The sequence below is a fragment of the Pleuronectes platessa genome, chromosome 16, assembly GCF_947347685.1.
Source record: "Pleuronectes platessa chromosome 16, fPlePla1.1, whole genome shotgun sequence".
Lineage (NCBI taxonomy): Eukaryota > Metazoa > Chordata > Actinopteri > Pleuronectiformes > Pleuronectidae > Pleuronectes > Pleuronectes platessa.
In genome coordinates, this window is record NC_070641.1 from 23507229 (window position 1) to 23528083 (window position 20855).

At 44.2% G+C, this 20855-nt stretch overlaps 2 protein-coding genes across 7 annotated transcripts; both read left to right on the top strand.

Moving 5' to 3' along the window:
• The first annotated feature begins 210 nt into the window (after nucleotides 1-210).
• Nucleotides 211-14289, top strand: LOC128458332 (apelin receptor B). 6 transcript variants are annotated; one of them, XM_053443122.1, is made up of 6 exons: nucleotides 211-453; nucleotides 2294-2351; nucleotides 8281-8544; nucleotides 9385-9548; nucleotides 9673-10114; nucleotides 10897-14289. In XM_053443122.1, the coding sequence occupies exons 3-6, from the start codon at nucleotides 8418-8420 to the stop codon at nucleotides 11535-11537; spliced, it is 1374 nt and encodes a 457-aa protein (XP_053299097.1). In that variant the 5' UTR covers nucleotides 211-453; nucleotides 2294-2351; nucleotides 8281-8417; the 3' UTR covers nucleotides 11538-14289. The 6 variants fall into 6 exon arrangements, with proteins under 6 accessions (XP_053299097.1, XP_053299095.1, XP_053299098.1 ...); XM_053443120.1 differs by lacking the exon at nucleotides 2294-2351 and adding an exon at nucleotides 7924-7999 and having other exon boundaries at nucleotides 8277-8544; XM_053443123.1 differs by lacking the exon at nucleotides 2294-2351.
• A 1211-nt stretch (nucleotides 14290-15500) lies between these two features.
• LOC128458331 (uncharacterized) lies at nucleotides 15501-20530 on the top strand. The gene is made up of 4 exons (XM_053443117.1): nucleotides 15501-15885; nucleotides 16766-16941; nucleotides 17066-17507; nucleotides 18347-20530. Exons 1-4 carry the CDS (start codon nucleotides 15759-15761, stop codon nucleotides 19132-19134), a joined length of 1533 nt encoding a protein of 510 aa, XP_053299092.1. The 5' UTR covers nucleotides 15501-15758; the 3' UTR covers nucleotides 19135-20530.
• Nucleotides 20531-20855: the final 325 nt, after the last annotated feature.

Here is a 20855-nt window from a genome sequence, read left to right on the forward strand (position 1 = left end):
CGTAACCTACATCCATGTATACGCACACATGTTGCAGCGAGTGCCCTAACAGTTAGAGGATATGTTGGTTACTTCACTGACGTTCACCACTATTTGATAACCCCCCTTTGAAGTCAGGCTTCCCCTCCTAACCAGTGGCGTCACCGGTCCCCTGTGTCGCTTTTTTGCAGTGGGAGAGATGTATCCAGGTTCCTCTCTCAGCGATCTTTACTGCAGTGGGTGTTGTGAGCAGCACTTGATGCGGTCCCTCCCACCGTGGGCTGTTCCAGTGCTTCCTTTTTATCGCCTTGATGAACACGAAATCTCCCACAGTCACTTTTGGAACCTGTAAAGAAAAAGGATCGTTTGGCAGATCATTTGCAATCTTCACTTCTCTCGTGAGGAGTGTGGCTTTCATATAGTCAGCAAGCGTTTGTTCTTCATTTGGTACAGCTGTTTCCAATGTGAAATTAGGTATGTAATATGGGCGTCCATACAATATTTCAAACGGTGTTAGCGAGTTGTTTGCTGTAGGTGTAATGTGCATGCTTAACGTTACTAAGTCGAGGCACTCCACCCATGGTCTTCCTGTCTCTTCCACACATTTTCTTAGTTTACTTTTTATGGTGCCATTATTGCGCTCCACTAGTCCAGCACTTTGAGGATGATAACTACAATGGTGTTTTAAGTCCATTTTCAAACATGTCGACATCTTTTTTACTACATCGTTTACAAAATGAGTTCCATTGTCACTTCTGATGATTTGTGGAATACCAAACGTGGGTATGATGCGTTTGCATAATGCTTTTGCTACTGTGATTGCATCTGGATGTTTGGTAGGTATGATTTCAACCCATTTGGAAAAAGCATCTATTATCACTAAACAATATTTGTATTGTTGGCAAGTGCTTAACTCAATGAAGTCCATGTGGATGGTATGAAACGGATACGGTGGAGTGGGAAAAGCCCCTCGTCTTGGTCTTATGTTTCCCTGTGGATTATGTCTCGCACATGTAATACAAGCTGCACAAACATTTTTAGAATAGAGATTATAACCATAGGTTGTATACTGTTTGTTTACTAGGCTCACCATTCCCCCTGTTGAGACATGGCAAGGCCCATGGCTCAATATAGCAGCCCATTTGTATAATGATTTTGGAAGGATAGGTTTTCCTTCAGGTCATGTGTAGATATCATCTACAAGTTTGGCTCCTTTTTTCAGCCAGCCCTGTTTTTCTTGGGTAGTGGCTGCATGTTGCATGTCGTGCAATACTGTAGCATCAGCCAAGAAATGTGTGTCTATTTGTTCATGTGTTTTCATGGCTGCAGCTTTTGCTGAGATGTCTGCAAATGTATTTCTGCGTGTGATGAGATCATCGCCCTTTTTATGTGCCGCGCATTTACAAACGGCCACTTCCTGAGGAAGTAACACTGCTTCTAGCAGACCTTGCAACAGCTGGGCGTGTGTCACAGGCTTTCCTGTGCTAGTAGCATGGTTCATGTGTCTGTGCTATCTGTTAGGTGTGTCTGTGGCATGGTTCTTGCAACCCAGTGCAGTGACACCCTCTTGTAAGCACTATGTGGATTTATTTGCACGTCTCCTTCCTGCGTCCAGTCAGACTCATCGTTTCTCTGCACCATTCTGGCTTCATAATTTAAGTCTTTCCATTTTTTCTTTTGCGGCTTCTGAAGTGACACGTGAGCGGTTTGGCCGTACCCCAAGAGTGCTTTTGCCTCTTTAGTCAATACCACTGTACAGAACGCGGTGTCTTCTGTAAAATACATGTAATTAAGAGTCACTTTCTGGGGTAGGAGCTTATGGAATGCTTTATCATAAGTATCATCAGGCCCAGGCTGTTGTCTGTAGCGTATGGTGACATGCAGATCTTCTGCAGGCATCTGTGAGTTATCTTTTCCACAATGTTGTCTAGCTTTGTCAACTAAACTTTCAGTCACACGGCTAGGGTCTTTTGAGGAGAAATCGAGTGACCAGTAATACGTGGGAACCTGTTGTTCTTGATAAACGAATAAGGAAGATTCTCCCTCCCCCACCCGTTTTACAGACATTCCCCCCTTGTTGTTTGGTAATATCCCGATTCCCAGTTGCACCATCACATCACGTCCCAGAAGATTAAACGGGCAGTTGCTTGCAACTACTAGAGATGCTTTGGCTTGTTTTCCCGTTTCTGGATCTTCTATCATCAAATATTTGGTCAACACTTTCCTCTCAATCTGTCCATTTGCTGATCTTACTCTGACATGTTCGTCTGACATGTATCTGCTTTCTAACGGTGTATTTATAACTGACCTGCAGGCTCCTGAATCTGCTATGAAAACCACTGGGGCGTTTTCCACCCACAGCGTTACTTCAGGTCTGCTGGAATTAAACAGAAACGTCTCAGTCAAATCAAGCAATATCTCTTCACTTTCCTCCTCTTCACTTCCCCTTTTCTGTTCCGCTGCTTTGCCTAGTCATTGCTTTTCATTATTTTTTGGGCAATTCCGAGCCCAGTGGTCTGTGCCTCCACAGACCCAACATCTGTCAGTTTGTCTCTGCTGCTGCTCTCTTCCTCTCCCTCTAAACTTGCCTCTTCCTCCGTAAACTCCTCTTCCTCGTCCCCTGGTCCGACCTCTTTGACCAACCCCAGAGAAAAACACATTACTGTCTTCCTCATAATCACCCTGCCAAAATTGCAATTTGCTTTCCTTTTTTCTTGTTTTTAATGACTTTTTCTGCGTGAATCAGCCAGCTCATGCATTCAGCCAGAGTACCCGTAGAGAGGCCGACATAATTTTTTAACACCCACTCTTTTTTCCCTGGGTGTACTGCTCCCACTAGAGCGTTTTTTAATTGTTGTCTGTACGGCCCCTCGTCATCGTCGGTCACGGGTAGTCCACTATTCTCTCTGAAAACTTTTTCGAATCTTGGTCTGAAATCTGTGACTAATTCATCATCTTTTTGTTTTGTCTGACCAATTAGTCCATAATCAGCGCGTCGAGTGAACGTTTGTGTTGCTCTAGCTATGACACCTTCCACAGCCTGTTGCAGTGCTGGGGAGTCAGTTGCCAGTGGGAGCGGATGAGCTGCACCCACTGCTGGTGCCATCGTGGTCCAATTTCCCTGGATTCTCATCCAATTTGGCCCAAAAATCTGCATCAGGACTTGTTGCATTTCTGTACCATTTAAATGATACATGTTCATCAGACCCATGATGTCCTCCCCACATTCTACGACATTCACTTTGTATGATCGTACTCCCTCCACTGCGGCTTTAACATCACTTTGTGTCCAAGTTCTAAATACTCGTATTGTTGGTTGGGATTGATTATTAGCAGGATCATGAGCGGGATTTACTACTTCTATTAGTGGATAAGCGTCAGTATTTTCTTCATCTATTTTTAACAATCCTCCTTGCCAATCCTTACTCCACTCAAATTTACCTCCGGCACCTCGCAATTTACTTTTTACCCCGGACGGCATGGATGAATTGGACATGTCGTCTTGTTTCAGTGGCGGCAAAGAGGGGTAAAGTACGGTGGCCCTGAAAGCTCAACGAACGGCAACTTAAGAAAACACATGCAAGTTGACAAAACACCTGCAAAAAGAGAAAAGCGCTGCAAATACCGGAACAAGCTGCAAATAGAGAAACGCGCAGCAAGAAGCCAAACGCGCAGCAAGAAGAGGCCACAACACAACGGAAGTGTTTCCAGGGGACAGCTAAAAGTGATGGACACTGCTGCCACAAAAACGTCCAATACACCATAGAAATTCGGTTCCACACAGGGTTCGGCCACCCGCGGCTCTTCGGCCCCTCTGCAGTGGCTGTACAGTACAATGTTGTGCATATGTTTAGCGAACGCTGAACTTAACGAATCAGTTTTCATATTATTAACGTGAACGTAACGATGAACGTGAGTGAACGTCACGTACATTTTTTAAATCATCACCGTATCAGGCCATCATGAAATACCAGGAGCGGGCGAGTGTGTGTGTGTGTGTGTGTGTGTGTGTGTGTGTGTGTGTGTGTGTGTGTGTGTGTGTGTACGTGTGTCCCCCGGCGCTCCGACCCCGCCCACTCACTCGGAGAGAGCCACAGTGAGCTCTGATCACGGAAGATGATCCGATCTAGAGACATGTCGTCTTCTCCTGTTAAACTGAATAAACAGCGCTAACAAGCAAGCCCCTGTTTGTGAGGCCATGTGTTGTCCATAGTGTGCAGGGGTACAAAACCTTTACTATCAAAAGAGCGAGTGGGCGGGGTCGGAGCCCCGGGCCCGGGACCTATATACAGTCTATGCCCGGGACCGGAGCACTCGTACACACACACACACACACACACACACACACACACACACTCGCCCGCTCCTGGTATTTCATGATGGCCTGATACGGTGATGATTTAAAAAATGTACGTGACGTTCACTCACGTTCATCGTTACGTTCACGTTAATAATATGAAAACTGATTCGTTAAGTTCAGCGTTCGCTAAACATATGCACAACATTGTACTGTACAGCCACTGCAGAGGGGCCGAAGAGCCGCGGGTGGCCGAACCCTGTGTGGAACCGAATGTCTATGGTGTATTGGACGTTTTTGTGGCAGCAGTGTCCATCACTTTTAGCTGTCCCCTGGAAACACTTCTGTTGTGTTGTGGCCTCTTCTTGCTGCGCGTTTCTCTATTTGCAGCTCGTTCCGGTATTTGCAGCGCTTTTCTCTTTTTGCAGGTGTTTTGTCAACTTGCATGTGTTTTCTTAAGTTGCCGTTCGTTGAGCTTTCAGGGCCACCGTAGTAAAGTCTCTCTCCCGCAGCGCCCTGAGGTTCATCATCTTCCCCTGTTTGATCTGAATAGGGCGGTGGTGCAGAGGGACATCGTTTGCGATCTGCCTCTCTCACTGGAGGATTTTGGGGAAAGCGATTGACATTTTGTCTTCGGCTTCCCCCGGTTTCTAGATCTTCTGGCCTTTCGACCACTAAACTCTCTGATTTAGTTTTTTGTCCGTTTTTACGTCTTTGTGCCTGCTCTAACCAGAGTCGAGCACATTGGTGCTCCTCACTGGGTTCTTTTTTGTTTTTAATACGACTTTTAAATTGTAAACGCCGTACCAGTTCAGTGCATTCACCAACATCTAATTTCCCTTTAAATTCATATTGTTTTTCCCATTTTCCAAGGTATTTAACACTTTGAGGTTCATACCTTTTCATATATTTTGCGTCCCCCTCTAGGGGTCCGGGCTTTGTGCAACAATTTCCCATTGTCTTAAGTTTACAAGTTGTCTTTCAGTAACAGAGAATTCCTCTCCGGGCCACACAACACTTCCAGAGAAACAAGCTTCTAGGCCACACTTAGGGTGCAGTCCGGTCTCTCTCTTGGGGTTTAATACCAGAAGTCCTGTCATGTGTTTTAGACTCTTTACTGTCAGACCATTCATTCACACATTCACTCCCCACAACCATATATCTAAACGTGTTGCAAATACGTTTAGATATTTTTATTTCTGTTTTTTTATTATTTTTATTGTTTTTTTCTGAGACGCGGGACTCGAACCCCGTCTTTGACGCGAGACTTTAACTCCGTCTTTGACGCGGGACTCTAACCTCGTCTTTACAATTGTGTCATGTCGTACCTTTTTGATTCGTCTTCTTTTTGTTCGGATGCCGTCAATCCAGTCCAAGGAACAGGTCAGGTCGAACTGGCCTGGGAAGAATTCACTCCACAGGACTTTGTCCTAAGGGCTGTGCACAGTCTTCAGTTCTCTCTCGATCCGCTCCCCTGGTCTGGATCTGTTGGCATCCGGCTCGAAGGACCAAAAATGTCGAGGGAATTTCACCCAGACATGTATCAATGTTGTAAGAATTCACGAATCAAACACCACACATACACTCGTACGTAGTTTTTACTTGCAAGGGAAGTCCGCACCTTTGAGTAGGTTGCAGCCAACTTCGACGGTACTTCCCTTTCACAGTGTATTTATTCAAAAGCTCAGATACAAGGTCAAGGTGGGGTGACATTTACATAGAGAGAAGTGAAATCCATCTTGACCTTCACGTCTCTCCAGGCAAGTTCCTTGCTTTGGGTACATTTCCTTATATGGCAAGAAACATACTTCAGTTAGACAATGTGACTAATTATTTTTATTGCAAAACAGGATGTGGCACTCAGAGGTGCTAGACTGCACACAAATGTCAGACAGTCACACTTTGCATCAGCAGTACATTCAAACATGATAACTTATATACAATTCTTCTAACACCTAATTAAACCGGGGCTGTTAATTTTTGGGTGTTCAGCGACCATCTTAGAAGCCAACAGGAAGGTGTTACTCTGGCCAGCCGCCATTTTGAGAGCACCCTGATTTACATAGACACCCAAAGTCACATACACATCTTTGTTTAGTTAGTACTTGGTTAGTAATTTGTGTTTTTATACTTTATTATATTCATAATAAATGTTTTTCTTTCACAAATGTTCTTTCATCGATGTTGCATAAGTGAATTTTGTCAACCTCTACACTGTCAAGAACTCCATAACCTTCTGTGTTCATTATATAATCTTTGATAGTAAATATTGAGATTTCTAGTTGAACTAGATCTAAATGAGACTGATCTTGACATTTGATTGTTGGTCCCTGATACAAGGGTGTCAGGAATAAATGTTTTTCTAGCACAAAGGTTTTAATGAATGTTGCATTAGTGTGAATTTTGCCAACATCTACACTGTCAAGAACTCTATATCCTTCAACTTAACTGTCTATCTATATGGTAATTTTGGTTGTAGTTATTAATTGAATTGCTAAACAGAGTTCCAAATTTGTAGTTAGTACTTTAATGAGACTTAATCAGTAAATTGGCTATCTTTTCCCTTCCTTTGAAGGGTGGTGCCCTTAGATAACTTTAATCAATTAAAGTTATTATTTAATAAACAAAAGCACTATTTCTTCTAGAAGGCTAAACTACAAAGTGCTATAAGTAAGTGCCATTTAACTTTTATTTAAGGTGTAGTTGTAAGAGGTGTGTTTTGAGTTTGCGGTGTAAGATGTGTAGACTTTCTGTCCTGTTATCATTGGGGAGCTCATTCCACCATTTAGGAGCCAGGACAGCAGAAAGAGGTGATCTTGTTGAGTGGCCGCTGTCCCTCGCAGTGTGGGAGCAGCCGATTGGCAGATGCAGAGCGGATTGAACGAGCTGGGGTGTAAGGTTTGACCATGTCCTGGATGTAGACTGGACCCGATCGGTTCACAGCACAGTACGCAAGTACTAATGTTTTGAAACGTATACGCAGCCACTGGTAACCTGTGAAGGGACAGGAGTAGTGCGAGGGAATTAAGGTTAAAGACCAGTCGAGCTGCTGCATTCTGGATGAACTGCAGAGGTCAGATGGCACTAGCAGATTGACCTGCCAGGAGGGAGAACGTGGCGTCTTCTCCTGATGTTGTGCAGCATGAATCTACAGGAATGTGCTGTTGCAGAAATGCTTGCAATGAGAGAGAGTTGTCTGTCGAGTGTCACACCCAAGTTCCTAGAAGACTGGGTGGGAGCCAACACAAAGTTGTCAAAGGTAATAGTCACATAAGTTTATGTGTGAACTTTATATTATTTTTAAATATAAATATTTAAAGAAAACTGTGTTGTCCATGTGGTGTCAGAATAATATAATATCTATATATATTATTTTTGTAATTTTTTTATTTTATCTTGCACACTTAAACCACATTGAATTACTTGAATGTGAAAACCTGCTTGGCAAGACTAAATTCTATGACATGTTAAGTCCTGTTTCCAACTACTGACACGGAAGGAGGAGGGAGAGGGTGGGGTAAGAAGGGGTGAAGGTAGAAGGGGGAGAGGGTTCAGGACAAACGTCACCTCAGCCCTCTTTTCTTTGTGTCATCATTTGTCTGCTGGTTCAGACGTTTGTCTTCGTTCTTCACCTTCACTCTCTCCAGCTGCTCCACTTTTCTCCTCCACTTCCTGGTAACACTCTCCAGCTCGTTCTCCGTCTCACTCAGCTCGTCAAGCCAGGTATGATTCTGTGGAAGCTTGTCTCTTCTTTGTGTCTGTCTGAATCCACTCGTCCTTGTGTCTCACGTCCTCCTCCAGCTTCATCTGTTCACTTTTCAGTTGGTGAACTTGCTCCTTCAGAGACGTGTGTCCTCTGTTGATATTGAATATGTGTGTAGAACAGCTTTAGTGTGAATATGTGCAGTACATGTGTTTATTCAGAGTTCACAGTGTGATACATGCATGTTCATATTGTTCTAAATATGTTCCTGTGTGTTTTTTGTGTTGCTCTGATCAGACAGCACTCAACCATTCCTCTCAGTGTTGGCTGTGATCGAGCGTCATAGGAAAGCCCTCAGTGTGCGTCAGTTCTGTGGAACCCCGGACACACACACCTCTCCCCTGTAGGTTCCTCCGTCCTGCCCCCACCTGAGCCGTCATGGTTCTAATGGAGGAGGGAAACGTGAGCTGTGGAGTTAAAAACTGTAGCACGCCAGGCTTCTGGAGAAACTGCTCCAACCAAGACTGCCAGGAGGAGGAGACAATGGCTGCATCGATCTTGTTAGGTGGGTACAAAAGAATGGTGATGATACTGTAGACGTTTTGAAATGATACAGCCAGCTACTGTTATTATTATTATTAGTTATAAAAATATAAAAAAGCATCTTCAACCTTTATCTGAAGGAAAGAAAACTCCAACATTTTCCTCTAAGAACTAATTAAATGATTTATGAACTTAATACAAAGATAAATTGAGAGTTGAGATGATTCTACAATAAATACAAAGCAGCTGAACACATGCACACAAGCATTTGCATAGATTGAAAATCACACCACATATTAAACTGCCCAGTTGCTCCCGTCTGTTTCCAGTGAACATGATGAATTACCTCTGCAATATTTGAACTGAAACTGTAAAAACAATCTGGAAAATAAATAAAAGTACTGGAGGAAGTGTGAGAATAATAAAATGAAAAGTAAATATATATATGTGTGTGTGTGTTTTTTTTCCAGATATAGATATGCAGTACATTTTATTAAAATTAATCTGCAGAACTTGGCAAGAAAACTTCAGCAGAATGATGCAAATAAATGTTCGAAGGAAGTTAAAGTTCTGAGTAACAGTAAAATATTCCTCCCGTCTTATATTGATATGATCACTGGGGCTGAAAATGTTGCTGAGCTATGGAGAAAACATTTAGAGGATTTTTCTACGTGACTCCATGTTGTTTCTTATATTTTTATACTAGTCTTTCATAGTAGTTTAGGAATAAACTGAAAACAAATCTTCTTGTGCCAGTCATCATGAGAACAAATTATAACTGTGAAAGTTTTTCACCATTTTCCATTGTGGACGGATCATGAAAATCAATCATCAATATTTCATTTTCTCGTGTGTGTGACAGTGATTATCATTTCACTGATGCTCTTCGGCCTTGTTGGAAACACACTGACTCTTCTGGTGGTTTGGCTCCGCCCCAACATGAGAAGCTCCGCCCACCTCTACCTGAGCAACATGGCTGTTAGTGACCTGCTGATCCTCCTGCTGCTGGCTCTGGATGTATTGAAGGTGCCCTCACATTTATCCCATAATACTTATATACTTATACACCCTTTTGTGTCAGTTCACTGTGATTTGACCAGATTCTCGTGGTTTGGCTGAACGTGCACTAAACGGATTGTGTCTCTTCCAGATCTGGACAGGCTGGAAGTTAGGAGTCATCGTGTGTAAGCTGAGCACGTTCCTGACAGAGGGCTGCATCTTCTGCACTATCCTCAACATCACCTTTCTCTCCCTGGAGAGGTACCTGGTTGTCTGCTGGCCAATCACCTCAAAGACGCTGGTGACACGTCGCAGAACCAGGACTCTGATTGGCTGCCTCTGGCTGGGAGCGGCTGTCAGTGCAGCACCATTTTTGGTCATGATGGAAGTGGATGAAATGGAAGAATGCAGAGTATCACCATCCTCATTCTCCTCAGGCCTCGTATTGGCCATGATAATTCTCTATTACCTATATGTCCTGGTACCCCTGTGCATCCTGGGACTGGTCTACATCCTGATTGGAAGAACTCTGAGGCTCCGTCCTCAAAGAAGCCGTAAAGACAAGAGTCACCGGCACACAGTGAAGATGCTGGGTGAGAAACACAATCCAACACACACACACCCTTAGGTTCTGAATTCAGCTTTTACTAAACACAATTGACAAAGGCTGACGAACAGATTTAATACTTTGTCTTCATCTCGGCATCTGGAGCCAGAGTCGGAGCTGTATCATCCAATAGATAATCAAAACTAAATTTACCAGAAAAAGAACTCACCAGTTTTTATAAGAACCCCATAAAATGACAGAAGCAATTTTTTAGATTATATTTGACGAGTTTACGACCTGCAGCCAGCCACCAGGGGGCAATCGAGATGATTTGGCCTCACTTTAGGGGAGCAGTCATGTCCTCCATCTTTATTTCCAGCTGTGGGTCAATTAAGGGGCTGCATCACAGCAACAGGAGTAGAAAGGCTCCTCCAGATGCTTCCTTCATACCAGAGAAAGCTCTGAGGAGTGAATCCTTCCAGGTCCAACATGTCCCAGGACTCATTGCACTTTGGGGACGAACCGTATCACCTCAACTAACGACTCACATGTTAAAAACCAAGGGGCATTAAGCTTTCTGTCGTGTCCAACTTAAGGACAGAGCAAGCTTCTCCTCTGTGGACCAGATGGTCTCATTTAGTTTCAGCCTTCACAGTCTACCTGACCGAGGAAGGAGGTGGGTTGAGTAGATCGTGTCCTCTGAAGGTTGCAGCCCCTGAACTGAGACACAGCTCTCTTGTTTAACAGTCTGAGAAATGTCTTCTATCACCTGCAGATGTTGATACTTCTAATGTCCACTTCCTGTGTCCTTCTCCTCATGTCCATCAGGAGTGATCTTCTTGGCCTTCGTCCTGTGCTGGCTGCCCTACATCGTCGCTCTGACCATGACCTATGTTTCTCTGGGCACTGGGGCTGAAAGTCGGGGAACTAACACCGACACAAACACACACTCGGACATGAACACTCCTCCTGAAAGCACAGGCAACATGGCCTCTGTTACCGAACCTGTTAGCCTCTCAGACTGGGACCTGAAGACACAAGCTCACACAAACAGAGATGATGCACTCTGGGAAAACACAAACAACGAGATCGACACACACAGTGATGCAGACGCACACTTGGTGGACACACAACCTGAAACGCTCACTGACCCAGGCACAGGTTCTGACGATACGAATGCACATCATGTTGTATCACACGACATCAGAGCTGGAGAAAGCACACACAACGTGGGTACTCGCACTGAAACAGACACACACTCGGAGATACACAATACTACACATAACAAGCAAAACCCAGCCCTTTGCATAAAGTCACAGAAGGTAACACAGTATTTTTACCTGGTCGCCTGGTTCCTCTCCCGTCTCAGTGCTGCCATCAACCCTCTGGTGTACAACCTGATGTCCGCCAGGTACAGACACGCTGTGTGTAGCCTCTTGCACACACACTGTCTCACACCGTCTCACTGACTGAGTACAACACTCTCATCAGGATACTCCACAACCACTTTGTAAACATATAGACACACGTAACAACAGCAGCAACACAAGGTAGCTGTGATGATCACTGGTGGTTCTGCAACGACCATATTAACAAACTGAATTCAGCTGCTTGAACTAAGATATCATGAGATTTGACTGTAGGAGCAGCTAACACACTGTTCACACACTGCCAACACACAGCTAACACAATGCTAACCCAGTTAACGCTTGGCTAAACCTGCTAACACAGCTAATACAGACTTAACACTCTGCTAACACACTGCCAAAACACAGCCAACCCTGCTAACACAGAGCTAACCCTGCTAACAGAGCTAATACACAGCTAACCTTGCTAACTGAGCTAGCAGCGGATATTTACAGATTTTCTGTCACAGTAACATTCATACACTTCTGCATCAACCCGGGGTGGGCGGGGCCTTACATAGCCTCTGATTGGTTAGTTAAAGGCAAGTCCAGTGATGATTGGTTGGAGTTTTTGGAACGATTTCTTGTTCTTTCTCTTTTTTGTTGTCTCTTTTCACTCTTATCCTTTGGTTTATAGTCTTTTATTCCAAGTTCCATATCCTCTAGGGTTAAGCCGAATACTCAAATGAATTGAACTTTAACCCCTAACCCTAACCCTAAAAATAAAAACGTCCGGTTTAAGCCCCGTCCACTTCCGAGTGCGGATATGGATCATTTAGTTGGTTGAACAGAAACTGAAACAGATAATGGTGTAATCGCTCATCCCTAATATCCTCACACACGCTCACATCACATGCACCCTGCTTTGGCCAGGGTGGGTCTAACCATTTAGTTTGTTTCTTTCATTTTCCATTTCTTCTATGTCGCTTTTCTTTGATGGATATTCTGTGTTTAGGACGATTATTGGTGTAGCCTATTGATTCTGGACTCTTGAGACTTAAGGCTGAAATATGCTGCTCTGACTCCGTTACGGATACGACAGACCCTTTTTTATTTATGGTTCTCCGAAGGCTATGGGTGCTGAAAACAAATCACCGCCAGAACAGTAGATGGCGCAAATTTTTTGTTGTCGAAGACGAGTTTAGAGAATCGTAGTTCACTCTAAACACGCGTAGAAAGGACAGTTTTAGCTGAAATTAAGTGACACGCAGCGGGTCAAAATGCTTATGTTATCGTTTCTTAGCGCAGCGGTTCCCCGGTCTTGTTTTTGAACTGCGTTGCTAATTCCACGGCTTTAAGCTACACGGAGGCAGCTAGCTTCCCCCCCAGCTTCCACACACAGTCAGCAGGGACTCCCGATACTAACTACTACCAAGTGTTTTCGTCTAACCTGACGGTAATTTAGAAACAGTGTCATGATAGCCGTGGAATTAAAGTTGTGACAGCGGGTCTTTTGCGCTGTTACCACCGCAGTTAGCATGGTGGCTAGCACTCTAGCGCCGTTATGACTGGGCGTTATAACTGTATGTGACCGTACACACATGCCGTTAGTGCTCTAACCAACCACTGAAGCCGGACAACTCCACTGGCTTAACACACTTGACACATTAATCGTAGAATCGTAGAATCCTGGTTGTGTTTGCGTGAGGGAGAGGCGGTGGACTAGTGGCAGAAAATCGGACTGGATGGTCCCTTGTTCGACTCCACGGAGTGACAACCAAAAAACATACCTTGATGGGCAACCTGGATCTGTCCAAAAAGTCCAAGAGGACTCTCCCTACCCACTGTCCAAGTGCCCCTGAGCAAGGCACCTTACTCCCCCAACACCTGCTCCCCAGGCGCCGTGCATGGATGCCCACTGCTCTGTGTGTCCTCCTGTGTTCACCAAATGGGTCAAAGGCAGAGAAAATGTTTTCCCCCATTTGCATTTAATGAGTGTGGGACCAATAAATGTATCTTCTTCTTCTTATTGTGCTATAGGGAATGAAACAGGAAGTTTGAGGTCCGGAAATGTGAGATTCCGGAAATGATGTCGTTCGGAAATGATGTCATTAGCAGACCAATCACAGCCAAGGGCTATCCCTAGGCTCTCCAACATGCCGACGGATAGTTAGAAAAATCCGAGGTGTATGTAGAGCCCTCCGAGGAGCTGGGAGAGGGCGTTCCACGTTGGCGAAGACGTTCCCATGTGTCCGTCTCCGTCAAAACAGAGTAGCATATATCGGCCTTAAGCCTACAGTTTTGGATCATAGCTTTAGTTTTAATTTGAGCAACTCTTGATTTAATTTACTAACTCAGTTTACTGTGGGATAATGTGATTTCACAATGCACTGATAAATGTATTGAAATATGTTTTTATGTTTGGCTTTTGTTGGACAAAGTAACATTTCTATCAATTTTTTCCTTAGTCGTGAAAACACGGTTTAAACAACAGAGTTGAACAATCAAACAACACAGGATGACGCCAAGCAAGGACAAAACTACGTCTTATTTTCCTAGATCGTTGATATAAAAAATATTTCAGCATTATATTTGTGGTTTATAATGTGTATCAGCTGATGTATTACACCTAAGTGTAATTGCAGCTCCACAGGCAGCTGAAAACAGAATCTCATGCAGGCACAGTCACAGACACGCAATGACCCACAGCGTAACCTCTCTGAACTTCAACACAATTTCTTCAGAATCACATAAAAAGGAGATAGACTATGGGAATTTTGACTGTGATTTCAGGAACACATTTTTTTTATTTTATTTTTTCAGTTTATACAAATTTTAAATTGTATTATTATGAACTCTTGGTTGAAACTTTAAACCTTTGAAAAGTCTCTTTCTTTAATTCACTCCTCAAGCGTCACACTCGCTCATGAAGACAGGCACACACATAGACACACAGGCAAACACACAAAGTCAGCTGACTCACACGGCTATTTTCAGCTCTCTTCACCGACACAGAGACATTCCTGTCTCCTTTGTTTATTCCTGCAAGTTATCTTTACAATAGCGATGTATAACTCGAGGTTCCTGTTGACTGTAACATTTTCTGAGTTACAATCTTAACCTTCAGGCAATGGGTTATCTCTTTGTAGTCTCACTGGTAGCTAGTTTAGAAGTTACTCCATGTTCCTAATCGTGAGTTGCGTCACGAGTATTATTAGGTATGCCAACTCCACTGTTGCTCACTGAACCAGACCTTCGAGCCCAAGCGGTATTCAGTATATGAGCAATTTGACGTGCTAAGCTCTATCAGTACAGATGCAGTTGGGCCTTTATCTCATTCGGCCTCTTCCAGGCTTGAAGCAGCTGCAGCTTCCCGTCTTATTCTCGTGTGCCACCCTTGGCTTGGCCCTTTGCGCTGCCCTCTTGGCATAAACCCTGAGGTCTACTCAGCTCTACTCACACGTTTTATTAGGTCAGATTAACTTCAGAGGACTCCGGAGTCAAATTTACAAAAGGAGTTTAATTAATTATTTGTATTCATATTTATATATTTGGGGCCTCTTGGCCCGTTTTTGGGAATAGTTTTTGTGAGTCCTCCCCAACTCTCCTGCAAACCTTTCTCCGTTATCAATCAATTCAATATCACATTGCACAAAGGTTTTCGGTTCTTTTCTTGAGAGTGTTAGACGCTACTAACTGATCCTCGGTCTGGATGAGACGATCAATTTAATAATGGCAAGAAGTTTCTTACCTTTATGCAGCAGCTTTACGGCGTCGACCCAGCCCAGGATGCAGCCTGCAGGTGTCCCTCAACCACGACTGGACCCGCTCACCACATGTTGGAGAAGAGTTGTCGTGAATAAAACACAGAGACTGAATCGCAGTGCAAGAGTCCGTTTATTACTAAATCTGTATCAGAATTTATAAACCTCAATAAACAGTTTTGTTGCCAGTGCTGACGTAAGCACTTGCATGTCTCCTTTCCTAGAAGTCCTCACTCTAAGTGCATGGGGAGTGCTCTCTCATCTTCACATCATGCATTTGTGTGGTTGTGTGCGTTTCCTTTCCATGGAAGGCCTTACTGGAAGTGTGCCTACTTAGACAGTTTCTTTGGGCTGGATAACGATACAAGTGGGAATTGTCTTTCTCATGTTTCAGCCAAGTTGATTCAAAATGAGTTGTACAACATCATCGTCTGATCAGACAGCACTTGACCATTCCTCTCAGTGTTGGCTGTGATCGAGCGTCATAGGAAAGCCATCAGTGAGCTTCGGTTCAGTGGAACCTGGGACACACACACCTCTCCCCTGCAGGTTCCTCCGTCCTGCCCCCACCTGAGCCGTCATGGATCTAATTGAGGAGGGAAACGTGAGCTGTGGAGTTAAAAACTGTAGCACGCCAGGCTTCCTGAGAAACTGCTCCAACCAAGAACGCGAGGAGGAGGAAACAATGGCGGGATGGATCTTCCTTGGTGGGTACAAAAGAATGGTGATGATACTGTAGACGATTTTAAAATGATACAGCCAGCTGCTGTTATTATTATTCTTATTATAAATATTTTTTTTTAAATCAACCTTAATCTGAAAGACAGATTATTTAAACAATTTCCTCTTATAACTATGTAAACAATTTACTAATTTATTACAAAGAAAAACTGGGAGTTGAGATTTTTCTACAGTAAATACAAAACAGCTGCTTAGCTTAGCTTAGCATAAAGACAGGTTTATCCTCTTAGCCTGATTCTGTCAATAATCACTAAACAGATCCTCCTCCCAGCACCTTTAAATATCATCAATTAACACGTTATATATTGTTATATAAACACATGCATACAAGCATTTGAATAGATTTACAATCACACCACATATTAAACTGCCCAGTTGCTCCCGTCTGTTTCCAGTGAACATGATGAATTACTTCTGCAATATTTTAACTGAAACTGTAAAAACAACCCTAACCCTAACCCAGATTTTGATATGCAGTACATTTCATTAATCTGCAGAACTTGGCCAGAAAACTTTAGCAGAATGATGAAAATGAATTTTCTAAGGAAGTTAAAGTTATAAATAACAGTAAAATATTCCTCCCGTCTTATATTGATATGATCACTGGGGCTGAAAATGTTGCTGAGCTATGGAGAGGAAATTTCTACTTGACTCCATGTTGTTTCTTATATTTCTATACTAGTCTTTCATAGTAGTTTAGGAAAAAACTGAAACAATATCTTCTTGTGCCAGTCATCATGGGAACTAATTATAACTGTGAACGTTTTTACCATTTTCCATTGTGGACTGAACATGTGTAAATTTATGATTCTCATGAAAATCAATCATCAATATTTAATTTTCTAGTGTCGTTGACTGTGATTCTGGTTCCACTGATAATCTTCGGGCTTGTTGGAAACACACTGACTCTTCTGGTGGTTTGGCTCCGCCCCAACATGAGAAGCTCCGCCCACCTCTACCTGAGCAGCATGGCTGTTAGTGACCTGCTGATCCTCCTGCTGCTGGCTCTCGATCTATTGAAGGTGCCCTCACATATATCCTATAATACTTATATACTTATACACCCTTTTTTTTCAGTTCACTGTCATATGACCAGAAACTCATGGTTTGGCTGAACGTGCACTAAACGGATTGTGTCTCTTCCAGATCTGGACAGGCTGGAAGTTAGGAGTCATCGTGTGTAAGCTGAGCACGTTCCTGACAGAGGGCTGCGCCTTCTGCACTATCCTCAACATCGCATTTTTCTCCCTGGAGAGGTACCTGGTTGTCTGCTGGCCAATCACCTCAAAGACGCTGGTGACACGTCGCAGAACCAGGGCTCTGATTGGCTGCCTCTGGCTGGGAGCGGCTCTCAGTGCAGCACCATTTTTGTTCATGATGGAATTGGATGATATGAGAGTGTGCAGAGTATCACCATCCTCATTCTCCTCAGGCCTCGTATTGGCCATGATAATTCTCTATTACCTGTATGTCCTGGTACCCCTGTGCATCCTGGGACTGGTCTACATGCTGATTGGACGGACTCTGAGGCTCCGTACACAAAGCAGCCGTAAAGACAAGAGTCACCAACACACAATCAAGATGCTGGGTGAGAAACACAATCCAACACACACACACCCTTAGGTTCTGAATTTAGCTTTTACTAAACACAATTGACCAAGGCTGACGAACAGATTTAATACTTTGTCTTCATCTCGGCATCTGGAGCCAGAGTCAGAGCTGTATCATCCAATAGATAATCAAAACTAAATATACATGAAAGTAAACTCAGTGGTTTTATAAGAACCACATAAAATGACAGAAACCATCGTTGAGAATATATCTGATGTTTAGTTGAGTTTTAGTTTGGTCCATGTCCTGCCTGTTACCATCAAGGAGGCAGGCAAAGAGTAGGACCTGCAGCCAGCCACCAGGGGGCAATCAAGATGATTTGGCCTCACCTTTGGGGAACAGTCATGTCCTCCATCTTTATTTCCAGCTGTGGGTCAATTAAGGGGCTGCATCACAGCAACAGGAGTAGAAAGGCTCCTCCAGATGCTTCCTTCATACCAGATAAAGCTCTGAGGAGTGAATCCTTCCAGGTCCAACATGTCCCAGGACTCATTGCACTTTGGGGACGAACCGTATCACCTCAACTAACGACTCACATGTTAAAAACCAAGGGGCATTAAGCTTTCTGTCGTGTCCAACTCAAGGACAGGACAAGCTTCTCCTCTGTGGACCAGACGGTCTCATTTAGTTTCAGCCTTCACAGTCTACCTGACCGAGGAAGGAGGTGGGTTCAGTAGATCGTGTCCTCTGAAGGTTGCAGCCCCTGAACTGAGACACAGCTCTCTTGTTTAACAGTGTGAGAAATGTCTTCTATCACCTGCAGATGTTGATACTTCTAATGTCCACTTCCTGTGTCCTTCTCCTCATGTCCATCAGGAGTGATCTTCTTGGCCTTCGTCCTCTGCTGGCTGCCCTACATCGTCGGTCTGACCATGACCTATGTTTCTCTGGGCACTGGTGCTGAAAGTCGGGGAACTAACACCGACACAAACACACACTCGGACATGAACACTCCTCCTGAAAGCACAGGCAACATGGCCTCTGTTACCGAACCTGTTAGCCTCTCAGACTGGGACCTGAAGACACAAGCTCACACAGACAGAGATGATGCACTCTGGGAAAACACAAACAACGAGATCGACACACACAGTGATGCAGACGCACACTTGGTGGACAAACAACCTGAAACGCTCACTGACCCAGGCACAGGTTCTGACGATACGAATGCACATCATGTTGTCTCACACGACATCAGAGCTGGAGAGAGCACACACAACGTGGTTACTCGCACTGAAACAGACACACACTCGGAGATACACAATACTACACGTAACAAACAAAACACAACCATAAAGTCACAGGAGAAGGTCACATCACAGACAGCAGGCACACATACAAATGTTGTGACGCCCACTGACAATACACACAATAACACACACACTTACAGTACACACAATTACACACTGACTGAAACATTCTTTTATTTTTACCTGGTCGCCTGGTTCCTCTCCCGTCTCAGTGCTGCCATCAACCCTCTGGTGTACAACCTGATGTCCGCCAGGTACAGACACGCTGTGCGTAGCCTCGTGCACACACACTGTCTCACACCGTCTCACCGGCTGAGCACAACACTCTCATCAGAATACTCCACAACCACTTTGTAAACATATAGGCACACGTAACAACAGCAGCAACACAAGGTAGCTGTGATGATCACTGGTGGTTCTGCAACGACCATATTAACAAACTGAATTCAGCTGCTTGAACTAAGATATCATGAGCTGTGACTGTAGGAGCAGCTAACACCCTGCTAACACACTGCTAATACACAGCTAACACACTGTTCACACACTGCCAACACACAGCTAACACAATGCTAACCCAGTTAACGCTTGGCTAAACCTGCTAACACAGCTAATACAGACTTAACACACTGCTAACACAGCTAATACACGGGCCACCATGCTAACACCCACCGACCCAGTTAACACACAGCTAACCCTACTAACACAGCTAATACACAGCCAACACACTGCAAACACAATGCTTACCCATTTAACACATTGCTAACACACAGCTAATACTGCTAACACAGAGCTAACCTTGCTAGCTTACACCTAACCCTGCTAACACACAGCTAACCCTGCTAACACAAAGGTAACCCTGCTAACACTGCTAACACACAGCTAACACTGCTAACACAGAGCTAACCTTGCTAAGACATACCTAGCACTCTGCCAACACACAGTTAAACTGCACTCTTTGCTGTCTCTGAGCAGCCTCTCTCTCCTCTGTCCTCGTCCCTCTAGACCTCTCTTCTCATTTGACACAGTGAACCACCAGATCCTTGTTTCCTACCTTCAGGACCTTGGTGTCTCAGGCTCTGCTCGCTCCCTGCTCTCTTCCTACCTCAACGACCGCCCTTACCGGGTAACTCCGAGAGGATCTGTGTCTGAACCTTGTTCTCTCACTACTGGGGTCCCTCAAGGTTCCGTCCTGGGTCCCGTCCTCTTCTCTCTGTACACCAACTCTCTCGGCTCTGTCATTCACTCACATGGCTTTTCCTACCATAGCTATGCTGATGACACCCACCTAATCCTTTGTTTTCCCCGATCTGATTCACAGGTAATTAACACAAAATTAACCTTGACAAGACTGAACTGGGGAAAGACTCGCCCACCCATGACCTGACTGTTAACTTCGACAACTCCGTGTTAGCCCCCCGTGTTAAAGATGACGCGGCCTCCATCTCTAGCCAAATAGGGGGTGGAGATATCGTGGCCTAGGGGATAGAGCGGGTGTTCTGCAACAAGAGGGTTGCTGGTTCGAATCCCACTCTTCCCATCTGCATGCCTAAGTGTCTTTGGCAAGGTACTGAACCCCTAAATAGCCCCTCATAAATGTTGAGTGTACTAAAAATGTAAGTTGCTTTGGACAAAATCGTCAGCTAAATGACATGTAATGTAATATAATAATGGATATCACTCTACCCTGCAACCAGTACTGAATGATCCTAAGATTAGAGGCCAAATTATAGACAGTGGATTCTGGTTGTGTAGTTTTGTATGATAGGAGTCTTTTTAATCCATATAAAATATATAATTAGGCTGCCTATCGGTTTAAAGAATGTGTTTGGAAGAAAGATCGGTAGACATTAAAAGAGGTATCACAACTTAGGGAGATTAAACGTTTTAATTCTTGCGACTAAAGGCCGGCGCATGCTTCTGCGTTTTCACGGCCCCGTAAGCGCAAGAGCCCTCCCGGGCCCCTTACGTGCTTATGTATATCTTCTTACTTACTTACGTGCGTCGCCCAATTTTTCTAACTAGACGCCAAAGCTCCGCTTGGTCTGTTAACTACATCCTTTCCGGAGTGTTATTTCTGG

Coding starts and splice junctions, on each gene's coding strand:
- LOC128458332 (XM_053443122.1), top strand. CDS start 8,418: ATGGTTCTAATGGAGGAGGGAAACGTGAGCTGTGGAGTTAAAAACTGT. Junction 9,549..9,672: donor TGGCTCTGGATGTATTGAAG/GTGCCCTCACAT, acceptor TGTCTCTTCCAG/ATCTGGACAGGCTGGAAGTT. Junction 10,115..10,896: donor GCACACAGTGAAGATGCTGG/GTGAGAAACACA, acceptor CATGTCCATCAG/GAGTGATCTTCTTGGCCTTC.
- LOC128458331 (XM_053443117.1), top strand. CDS start 15,759: ATGGATCTAATTGAGGAGGGAAACGTGAGCTGTGGAGTTAAAAACTGT. Junction 15,886..16,765: donor GGCGGGATGGATCTTCCTTG/GTGGGTACAAAA, acceptor TTAATTTTCTAG/TGTCGTTGACTGTGATTCTG. Junction 16,942..17,065: donor TGGCTCTCGATCTATTGAAG/GTGCCCTCACAT, acceptor TGTCTCTTCCAG/ATCTGGACAGGCTGGAAGTT.